Here is an 11,354-nt window from a genome sequence, read left to right on the forward strand (position 1 = left end):
CTGCATTGGTTGAAAATGGTTCTGCGACTTAGTTAGCTTGTCTGCCAGATGATTTAACCCAAGTTTTATGTTGAAGATAGGATGCAATGTCAGGACTTACTTCCGATCTGCTACAGTTCTCTGATTCCAAATTCACGTGGCAGGTCAGACATGAATCTTTTTGCACATTACCATTTACTATTGCTCGATTCAAAGAATAGAATTGTGCATACTGATATATATGCAGTATTACTATTTTGTAGTGATTTGTAAGATTAATTTACTCGAGATAGCTGAGAAAGTAGAAAGAAAAAGGAAAAGTGATAGAACTTAGGATTTTGATTGGAACTGTAAAGATCAGTTCAGTTCCAAGTCCACCTCGAAAAGGCCGCAATAATCGTATTTAATTTTGGACATTAAGTTTATTATGTATAGTAGAGGAGGATTCGTGTTGGATTTCTCTTGTTATCTTCCTGTAATTATTAAGTGATGTGAAATGTAGTTTTGTGTCAATGTGAATAAGATTGTAGCCATAACCTATTATTTTCAATCAAAATTTATTTTTCTTGATTTCTCAGCAAGTCTGCTTATTGTTTAATCTTTATTAATTCCTTTTTGCAAATGTTGTGGTCAAGTTTTGATTGTTAAGGTTCATTGCTAATCATATACACATGTTGGAGATAGATTGAATTCAGTTTGTATCCACTGTTCTATTAGGCTTTATATCCTTCTAAAAAAGGTTTCATTTTCAATTATAATTCCTTCTCAAATTTATTGTGAACTTTATTTTCCATTTTTTCCTTATAACTCTTTGACTCCGTCACTGTAGGTATATAAGCCCAAACTCGTTATATTATTCAAACATTACTTGATAAGATTGAAATGCTTTTTAAGAACTAGGTGATATTTTTAATAGAGGGAAGTTTTTAAAGGGGATATATCAAGGTACGATAATATAAATTTTGTAATTGTTTATCTTCCTTTTTTTTTTTTTTTTTTTTGTTTTGGGGGTGGTGGTTGGTGGGTTGGTTGGGGGGTGGTTTGTTGGTTAAATTTAAGTTATATCTCTCTATTTTAACTTCATCAATTCTTGAAGAGTTCATCAAATTTTCCAGGCTTATGTTTATTGTTTATAGGTGTTCATGTAGAGTTATAATGTCCATTCTAATGTAGGAAGGCCGATTTTATAATCTAGATTAACTATTTTGTGAAAATTGTTTTTATGGTTTTAGTGTTATTTCATTTGTTTCAATTCAAATACCTCAAAGTGTGGTAGATAAGAAGGATAATAGTTTGGGATAATAAAGTTCCAAAAAGAGAAAAAAAATAAAAGAAGAGTATGAAATTTTTGGAGTGTCATAAAACTATATATAGATATATATATATATATATATGGGACAAACTATTAAAAGACCATTTTAAGTTTGGATTTAATTAAAAGGGCCATAAAGTTTGAAACTCTTTACTGAATGACCATGTTTTTTATTAAGGTCAATTAAACACTAATGATGTTTAAATTAAGGTTAATGAAGTATTTACTCATTTTTTAAAAATAATTTTTTGTCCCCAAAAACCAAATTTTTTTTTGCAAAGAAACTCAAACCCAAAACCTGCGTTTGGAAAGAATTTGCCCCCTTCCCTCCTGTCATTAACGTCCTGCCCTCCCTGTTGTTCTTCTTCTTAGCAAAACCAGAGCCCACTTCCTCCTCCTTTTGATCTTTCTCTACATCTTCTTCTTCTTGTTACACAAAGGAAGAGATATTTTGAAGAGGGCTAGAAGACATAATAGCCAGTGAAGTTCCCCCTCCTCCTCCTCTTGACATTTCCTCCAAGTTGGTGTTAATCTTCTTTGTATTTTAGATTTCTATCCACTGAGGTTTAATTGATTGAGTTTGGGTTTTGATTTTGATTCAATGGATTATATTTTTGGGTTATCTTTGATGTAATGCAAGTTGAAGGGAGTGAATATTTTTATGATTTTCTTGCATAGTTGGGGGTGGTAGCAATTACCAGAATCGATCAGGTGCAAATAAAAAAAAAAAAAAAAATAGCTTTGATGAAGGATTCCAGATATAATATATCGCTTAAGCGATCTGGTATATCATTTAAACAACTCTACAGATGTCCTTTTAAATCTATCAACCCTTAATATATTGCTTAATAATTTTTTTTTTCTGGTATTGTTGCACTTGACTATTATTAAACATGGGACAAGTTGTTTTGGGTGTTGAATATTTTGTTGAGTGGGTGGAGGATGAAAGTTGTTGGACGTGGTGTAAGAAGAGCAAAGTAGTTATATCAATTGCTATGAGTATATAAGTTACTTTTGATGAGTTGATTGATGAAATTATTAGAAGAGGTGAGTTGAGCTGTTCGTGTAGTGATATAGTCATGAAATATGTTTTAAGCAGAGTGCCTCTAAATTATAAGGTACCCCCTGTTGTATTAAAGTCGGATAAACATCTAAAGTTATATATGCCTGATGTAGGCGATAATGGTTTAAGGTTGATTTTAAGGGTTTCTGTTGTAGATAAATTGTTGGAAGTTGGTTCAAAGGAAGAGGAATGAGCAAGTTGGTGTCGAGAATGTTGGTTTTTATTTTAACTACAAGGGCATTGATTTCTTTGTTGAGAAATCAGGAGTAGACACTGATTTGGGCGGTGAGGAGTACACTATAGAAGAGGTTGTTCATGGGGGGCATAATAATATTGTGGACAAGGAGGACACTGTACATATTTTTGCAGATGTAGAGATTCCTATAAATATAGATCATGCAAAAGGTGTAACTTGTGAGGAAGAGAACACTATAGAAATTCTTGTAGATTTATAGGCGGGAATTGCAATTGGTACTCAAGCATCTCATGTGTTTACTAATGGGTTGGACTTGTACATAGGGTATTTATTTGACAACAAGGAGAAAGTGGTTAGGAAGCTAAAACTTGTTACTGTAAAAGGTAATTTTGAGTTCATCATGCGTGTAAACTGGCCTGGACAACCCTGGTAACCAAAAAAAAAAAAAAAAAAAAAAAAATTGAATTCATTACCAAAAAGTCTAATTCTTCGATAGTGACGATTGGGTGTTGTAACCGAAACTACAGATGTTGGGTTTATCATAGAAGGTATATGAAATCTGAGAAATTTATTGTTAGCACATATATCAACAAGTACACATGTGGCTTAGGACATATTTCAAGCCACCATTGACAAATCTCCGTTGATGCTATTGGACAATTCATGAAAAGTCAGTTTGTTGATGGAAAATGCCTATCTCCTAAAGACATTCATAATTATGTGCACATAGAGTTAGGATGTGATGTCTAACTCCTAAATATTTGTTAATTTATAGATATATATCCTGGCAGACAAATCGTGTATTAATAATAAAGGGAATAATATAATTTATGTAATTATAGTAAACATCAAAGGAGTTGATTTGCTGTCCTTACCTTTTTATGATACTATTGCAATGTTCCACATTAACTTATCCACAACGTGCACTTTACATTAACATGTATGATCAACACAAATCCAGTGATTAGTCAGTCCCACATACACTCATCTCAATAAAGAATTTCTCTTATAAATTTACTTCCCATAACATTATAATCTCTATTATGACCTTGATTGTTTGTAAAATTTGGAAACAATGTTATCCATTCAAACTAAATTCTGAAAATAGTTACAAGAATTTGATAATTAATAGTAGAACAATATAATTTACATAAGCATTTCAAATGATCTCTTATACAATACAACTCATTACTATACACAAAATTGGATAATAGTAATGAGTTACAAGAACCAATCAATTATGGAAACATCTTCTTGCAAGTGTAATAAAGAGTGACTGTAAAAGATCTTCAAGCGTTTTCTCATCCGATACCTTTAGAAGGGGAGCAAATTTGTAGAATCTTGCATGACATCTATTCAAAGATTCTTCATTTACTTTTGGTTTCATCTTATTCTTACAAGGTTTTGGCCTTGTTAGAGCCCTTGGAATTGCCTATACAGCCAACGAATGCATGTAACTTAGCACTCTAAAACAATCAATGATGGTCCAAACTTCAGTAGTTCAAAAAGAATAACTACGCAAAAAACAACGAGTCAGTGAATTATCAGGAATAAATAGTTCTGGAGCAGATAATAATCAGTGTAAATAATGCAGAATGTAAAGTTTCCAATTGTATTCGGCAGAAAATTATCCTAAACCTATTAATTTCTCTCTATCTCCTCCCCTGTATAGAATCCTATATTGTCTATCTATGTTATTCTTATCCTCCTCTATCACCTAAGGAGCAGAAATATTATCTACTGAACACTATCACTACCAGAGTTTTGTCCAACATTTCACAGCATCAAGAATCTACTAGAAAATGGTTAAATGGCACATCCACCAAAAAAAAAAAAAAAAAAAAACAACAATTAAATGAACTGACAAAACTGATGCTGCAATGAAATCTACACAGATTTGAGACAGATTTAGATATAAAAACAGACTTATAGCCTATTAACTCAGCTATAAGATAACACCGTTTGATAATGTTAGGGGGATCTTAGCCGTGTCCATTTTCAGACCATTCTGCTTCATAGATTTCAATGGCAATTTGAAATCCCATATCAAACAAATCACCACAGGTCATCGTTACAGCAACAGCATATCTAACACCACATGATATTTCTCTTGACTGCAATGTTACCATGTCAACTGTTTCAACACTTGACTGGCCCCACTCTGCATCCAAATTCTTCAAGACGTTATAGTTAAAAACCTTTTCTAATGCTCTTCTTGCTTTGTCTTCATCGACTATCGTTGAAAGAGCACATGCTCGTGCATAACTACATTAGAGACACACTTGGTAAGTTCTAGTCTTATCAGATTCGAACTAAAAAGAATATATATTGAGAAAAAGAAACATGAGAAACACTATAAATAAATCAAGATTTTTCAGGCCCGGATAATTGACAATATCAATGAATGAAGTTAATCAATTGCAACATACCATTGTCCAGTAAACTGATCAGCTTGAATAGATAAACTTGAGCGACTACCATCATCGTTGTAGTTGAAGAACCATTCCACAATTTCTCACATACAACTTTTGCTTACTGAAATTTGCACCAGAAATAATCCTCAAACCCTTAAGACCTACTTCATGTGCAAATGCTACCGCAGCCTGCAATGCTGCCACCTCCACTATATGCGCTTACAACAGAGACAGATCATGTGTCGTATGTCTGAACAGGGAAGCCATCATTCTCAGTCATCCCCATCACCATCCCTATCAAATACGAACAGATGAAAGTGTTTACTGAACCTTCTTCTTACTGTAACCGAAATAGAGCATTTGGGCAGCAAGATGAACTTTTGCAGGATTCTGCTCCTAAAAAAGTTTAATACTCACTAAAGTTTGATCACGTAAACTTCAATTTCGCTTTTGGACCAGAAATTGAGGAAGCTGGTTCAAACATTCACGGTAATTTCCGGCCTTCATTATTAGCTGCATGACTAAGGAGATTGTCAATTCAGTCGGCTTCACATTTCTCTCTGCCATCTTATGAAGGAGTTCAACAACTTTTGCTATCTTATTACTTTTGAGGAAACCAAACATGAGCGTATTAAATGTGACTACATTTGAAGCACAACCATTTTCCTCCATATATGACAACAACTCATTTGCCTTTTCTAGTTGTCCATTTTTACAAAGCCCATTGATCAAAATGTTATATGTTACAACGTCCGGCACTAGGTTTCCGTGAAGAGAAAATTTCTGAAATAGGTCCCAAGCAGTTTCGAATCTCCCTGTCTTACATAATCCATCAATGAGGGAATTCAAACCTTCAAGGCTAATTCCAAACTTATTGCTTACTAGAGTATTAAACATTTCTACCGCTTCCAAAACACATCCATTCTTGCAAAGTCCATCAATGAAAATGTTATATGTCCAAGAATCAGGTAAAACACCATTAAGTTGCATCTCACCAACTAAATTCCTTGTATCTTTTACATTAGCTTTAAGAAAAAGGCCAATTAACAAAGTGTTATAAGTTATCACATCAAGCCTATTTCCTTTAGAAATCATCCTTCGATAAAGATAAAGAGCTTTGTTGACTTCTTTATTCTTGCAATACCAATTGATTAAAGTATTGTAGGTCCATACCCCATTCTAGTTACAGAATCAAACAACTCCCTTGCATCACCAATTCTATCAACCAAGCAATAACCATTCATTAAAATAGTGTAAGTATAAACGTCTGGACTAATTCCCAAACCCTTCATTTCCATATACAATTCTCTTGCCTTCTCAATTAATCCATTCTTACAAAGACCATCAATTATAGTATTATAAGTAACAACATCTGGCCTACAAATAACACCAGATTCTTCATTCCCCTTAGCCATTTCTTCACACAACTTAATCGCAACACTCATCTTCCCTGTTTTACACAATCCATCAATCAAAGTGTTGCAAGTGATCACAGTAGGCCTACAACGAACAGCAACCATTTTCGTAAACAATTCCATCGACTCCATAATCTTAAACTCTACACACAGACCTTTAATCAAACAATTAAAAGTCACAGCATCAGGGCTAAAACCCTTCTTCAAAATCCCCCCCAAAACCGCAAAACTATCCGAAACCCTTTTAATATAACAAAAGCAATTAATCAAAACGTTCAAAGACATTAAATCTGGAGACAACCCAGTTGAATTCAACAGCTTATAAAGCGAAATCACTTCATAATAATGCTTCTTCTTTGCAAGTGCACTAAACAAAGCTGTGAATGAAGAAATTGGCGAAATGGGTTGCGAACTAATCATGTAATAAAAAAAGTACAAAGCTTCATTCAGAGTAAAGTTACCTGATCGACAATTTTCTTGGAGGAATTTAGCAAGGAAGGATCGTTCAAGGGGTTTTTCTAAATAATACAAAACCTCATTTTTGGAGCTTGATGTTGTGAGGTTGTGTAAGTGAGCTAACAAAGATGAAATATTACCTTTCAGAGATGGGTTTTGAGAGATTGAAGACGAACGAAATGGGGATCTCAAAGCCATGTATGACGAGTGTTTTTGTCGGTCGTTTTTCCAAGATAGGGTTAGGGTAATTGCAAAATGCAAATGCAACGAAGAGAAATACTCTGACAAATTAAATCAACCCTTAAGGTTTTCAAAATTGCAAACTTATGTCAAGTATCAATCTTTCCTTGACAAACTACCTTCATGATTTCGAAAATTGTTCACTTAGCACTCTGTAAGTTAATAATGTAGATCCACGTTCAGGCGTGGATGGTTGCTTTTCGGTTTGAGGCGGTTTTCTACTAAATCCAAAATTATCTAGTTGATCAAACAAAATGCAACCCAAACAAACCAATTTGTATAAGTATTCAATTGGGATGTTTTTTACTTTTTTCTTTTATAAAATTATAATATATATTTTTTTTAATAGTCATTAAGATGCTGTAAGTATACAGAAATACTATGCATACTACGTTTTTACTAACTAGTCTACAACATGAAGTGGCATCTGACCTAGAGATGCCAATTCATCTGCCACGTCAGTCACTTGCCACGTCAAATAGTTAAAAAAAAAATTGTGAAAAAATGTTGCACAGTTGGGTTTATAGAACAAATTTTTGCCTCCCTAATCTTTGCCTCCGTAATCTCATTCTTAATAACTTAAAATCTTCTCTCCCAAATCTCAATCTTAATAACCTAAATCTTCTCTCTCAAATCCCAATCTTAATAACCTAAATCTTCTCCCAAATTAAATCATACTCAAAACCCAAATTACCCATCCCGAATTTGAGCATTTGAACTGCCGACTGTGACATCCATTGTCGCTGTCACATTTGTCTCTGTCACTGACCAGTGAAAGTTCCTTTTGAGTGGTAAGAGCTTACTCACTCAATGGTGTAAAACCCCATTTCCTAATTTAGTTAATTAATTCTCTTTCTAATTGGTTTTTGGCACTTGTTGCAAGAAAGGGGTATTTTTGTCAGTTTTTAAAGTTACATTAAGGAGTGAAACCAAAGAAATAAATTCTGATGGGTTTCCTGAGGGAAAAATCAGGACATTTTTGCTTGAGGAAGCTTGGGTGGCGGGGTTAGACTGAAATTTTTAGATTTTTTACGGGCAGAAATAATTTCAGAAAATTGTTTCTGTTTAAAAGATGAAAAAAAAGGGCAGTTCTCCCAAATGAAGAAGAAGAAAACGAGAGCAGAAAAAAAGAAAGGAAAGGAGAAAGAGAGGAGGAGGAGAAGAAGAGAGGAGAGAAATGAGAAAAATAAAAAGAAAGAGGAGAATAGAAGAAAGATGGGTTCAGCCGAGAGATAGAGTGAGAGAGGAAGACAAGAAAAACAAAAACAAAAAGAAAGGGAGAGGATATATTAGTTTTTGAGTCTGTGAACAGTGCATCATCAAATCGTGATCTGGAGCTCGTTTGCCGTCCGATCGTTCTGATTTTTGGATATGTTGTTCATGAAACACAACTCTACATTCTGAACAGTGGAGATAGAAATCCAAGCACTGTAATAGGCAGTCAATTATAGGATTAGGAGAGTGAGTGGTTTTAATGAAAATTTTCTTTAAAATTTCAGATCTATGCTTGCATGTTAATTTCTAGTATGCCATTTTTGTATTTTGATGAGGTTTGAGCTAAATATGAAGCTTGCTTGGTTTATTTTTCTTTGCATGTTTTCGGACAGATTCTAGAGTGGTTGTTTTGAGTTTTAAAATGGAATGAACTTTGCTTGCTAATTGAACTTGCATGCATTCGGTTGTTCAGATAAACTGTGATGGTGGCTGGATATTTTGGTTGCATGCACTCGTCTGGACTGCATTTTGAGAGGTGCTTGAGTTATGTATTTGGACTAAAAGTTGGTTGGTTGAATACACTTGCATGCTTCCAGTTGGACTGTCTTTGAGAAAATTGATTTTCATGGTGTTTTAAAATGCTGACAGTTAAGGTATTTTGGCTGTTAAAATGTTAAAGAAAGGACTGAGATTTGTGAGTGGCAAAAATCAAACCTTTTTCTCAATATTTCCAAGCGTGCATGTGTTAATTGTTGAGTTTTGTTTCTAAGATATGAAGGATTTTACATGCATGGAGATACATTGCATCCAAGTGCTTAAATTCATGTCTGCATGTGTAAGTTGTGTTTTTCCATTTTATTGTTTGAATGGGATTTCCTTGATTATGTTTTATATGATGCATGCAATGATGGCTTGGATCCCATGCGTTTATGAATTTTATGTGGCCAAAATTATACATGTAGTGGGGGCTGGTTTTATATGCGTTTATGAGTTGCATTTTTGTTGAATAAAAACATGAATTGGAGGCTGGAATTACATGGTTTTGGACTACATTTTTGGCCAAATTATGCAGGTAAAGGTGGCTGGGATTATATATATATATATATAAACTTTTTGGCTTGACTGGAAAATTAAATTGGAAACTTACAGATCTGATTATTTGGATGGTATATTGAGTTATGCATGTGAGGTTTTATATATATATGATGTGGTAAATAATCTTCTCGGTAAAAAGGGAAAATGGGGTGCTTTTCGTCAGTTTTGAAAGTGTGTTCTAAAAACTTATATATATATAAACTTTTTGGCTTGACTGGAAAATTAAATTGGAAACTTACAGATCTGATTATTTGGATGGTGTATTGAGTTATGCATGTGAGGTTTTATATATATATGATGTGGTAAATAATCTTCTCGGTAAAAGGGAAAATGGGGTGCTTTTCGTCAGTTTTGAAAGTGTGTTCTAAAAACTTCCATTTTACCCCCTATTTTCCATGAAATCTCATATGTTGGCATGATTTATCCTTATATGAAATATTCTTATATTATTATTATTATTATTATTTTTGCTCTTGGGTTTAGTTATCATTATAATGTGTTATATGAGTTTTGACTTTTAAAAGTGATATTTGCTTATGATTTGTATCGGTTATATACTAAGATCATGTGATGTTGAAATAATTTTCAATCTGGGTTAAACCGTCAGTTTCTAAAACATGTTTAGAATATTGCAGTTTCACCCCTATATGTGGCTTTTGAATATTATGTCATCTATGTATGATCTATAGGCACATACGTAATATACTCTTGACTTACATGTTACTTGAGATTAAGTATGAGATGATAGTGGGTTTCAAACCACCCTACGTAGTGCCCAACCCCCTCATGATGTTGATTTGGCTCTACGCACGCATATGATTTGATATTGCCGACCCAAGTAGGTCGAAGGCCTGAGCAAGGCAGATATCGCTTCATATGATTGATATTGCATGCCCAAGTGGGTCGAAGGTCCGAGCGAGACAGATATCGCTACACATGATTTGATTTGTTGACTCAAGTGGGTTGAAGGTCTAAGCGAGGTAGATATCGCTACACGGGATATGATTTTGCTAGCCCGAGTGATGCTTGGACTCACTGGGTCGAAAGCTTGAGCGGTGACCAATTCTGCCTAGCAGGATGGATTAATGGTTCAATCCGCGCGATGTTAGATCTGGCCAGGTTGGGCAGATTTACCCCTGGGTACTAGTTGTGGTGAGAGTTTTCTGTTATTAATATCAAAATCAGTTTTAGAATGTTCAAAATCACATTTAGTTTTTAGCATCTGCTATGAGCGATAGTCTCAATATAAGTTTTTAGAATAATTAAGAGAGCTTTCAATATTAGCCACAGTTTCAGAATAAGATACTAGCTTATAGTTTTCAGTATTAGTAAAAGCTATAGTATTCAGTTTAAAGTTAAGTTATCAGCATGAAGTCTACAGTATTCCAAAATCATTTATCAGTGCATAGTTTCAGAAAAATCAGCTTTCAATTTTATATCATCACAATAGTTATAAATTTAGTTACCAGATTTTGTTTTGTGAATAATGAGTGTTCATTGAATGATGGTTTGGATGTTTGCAGCATGACTAGTAGAGTTATTATTTTCATAATCATATGCACTCTTGAGTGATGACATAGATGGTTGTAGCATGAATTATAGGAAACATTGTTCCCAAAAGCATAAGCATTTACAGTTATGTTTTTATGTTTCCAGAAAAAGAATTTTATGCATTCAATGATGAGTTATAATTCAGGATTTGTTTTCAGCTTAAATGATGAGATTACAGTACTTAGAACAACATTAGAAACGAGTTATACATGCATACAGGAATGATTAAATTACTTCCATAACACGTTCATAGAATCATGTTGTTTTTAGGATTTCATAAGAACTATTGCATGCCATGACTATTGTTTGAAGAATGTTTTTGCAAACTCTCCCTAATCCTCCACTCATTGAGTATTTTAGCTCACCCCTTTTTAGACCCCTTTTCTCCAGGTTCACAGGAACAGTTCTACTGAGGAGC

The 11,354-nt window shown here is 33.9% G+C and overlaps 1 protein-coding gene across 1 annotated transcript; it reads right to left on the reverse strand.

The window, feature by feature from the left end:
- Nucleotides 1–4,532: 4,532 nt before the first annotated feature.
- Nucleotides 4,533–7,813, reverse strand: LOC116113547 (pentatricopeptide repeat-containing protein At5g64320, mitochondrial-like). The gene is made up of 6 exons (XM_031399696.1): nt 7,770–7,813; nt 6,353–6,620; nt 6,152–6,295; nt 5,306–5,360; nt 5,074–5,173; nt 4,533–4,815 (listed from the first exon to the last, which is right to left on the reverse strand). The coding sequence occupies exons 1-6, from the start codon at nt 7,811–7,813 to the stop codon at nt 4,533–4,535; spliced, it is 894 nt and encodes a 297-aa protein (XP_031255556.1).
- Nucleotides 7,814–11,354: the final 3,541 nt, after the last annotated feature.

The sequence above is a fragment of the Pistacia vera genome, unplaced genomic scaffold, assembly GCF_008641045.1.
Source record: "Pistacia vera cultivar Batoury unplaced genomic scaffold, PisVer_v2 Contig682, whole genome shotgun sequence".
NCBI lineage: Eukaryota > Viridiplantae > Streptophyta > Magnoliopsida > Sapindales > Anacardiaceae > Pistacia > Pistacia vera.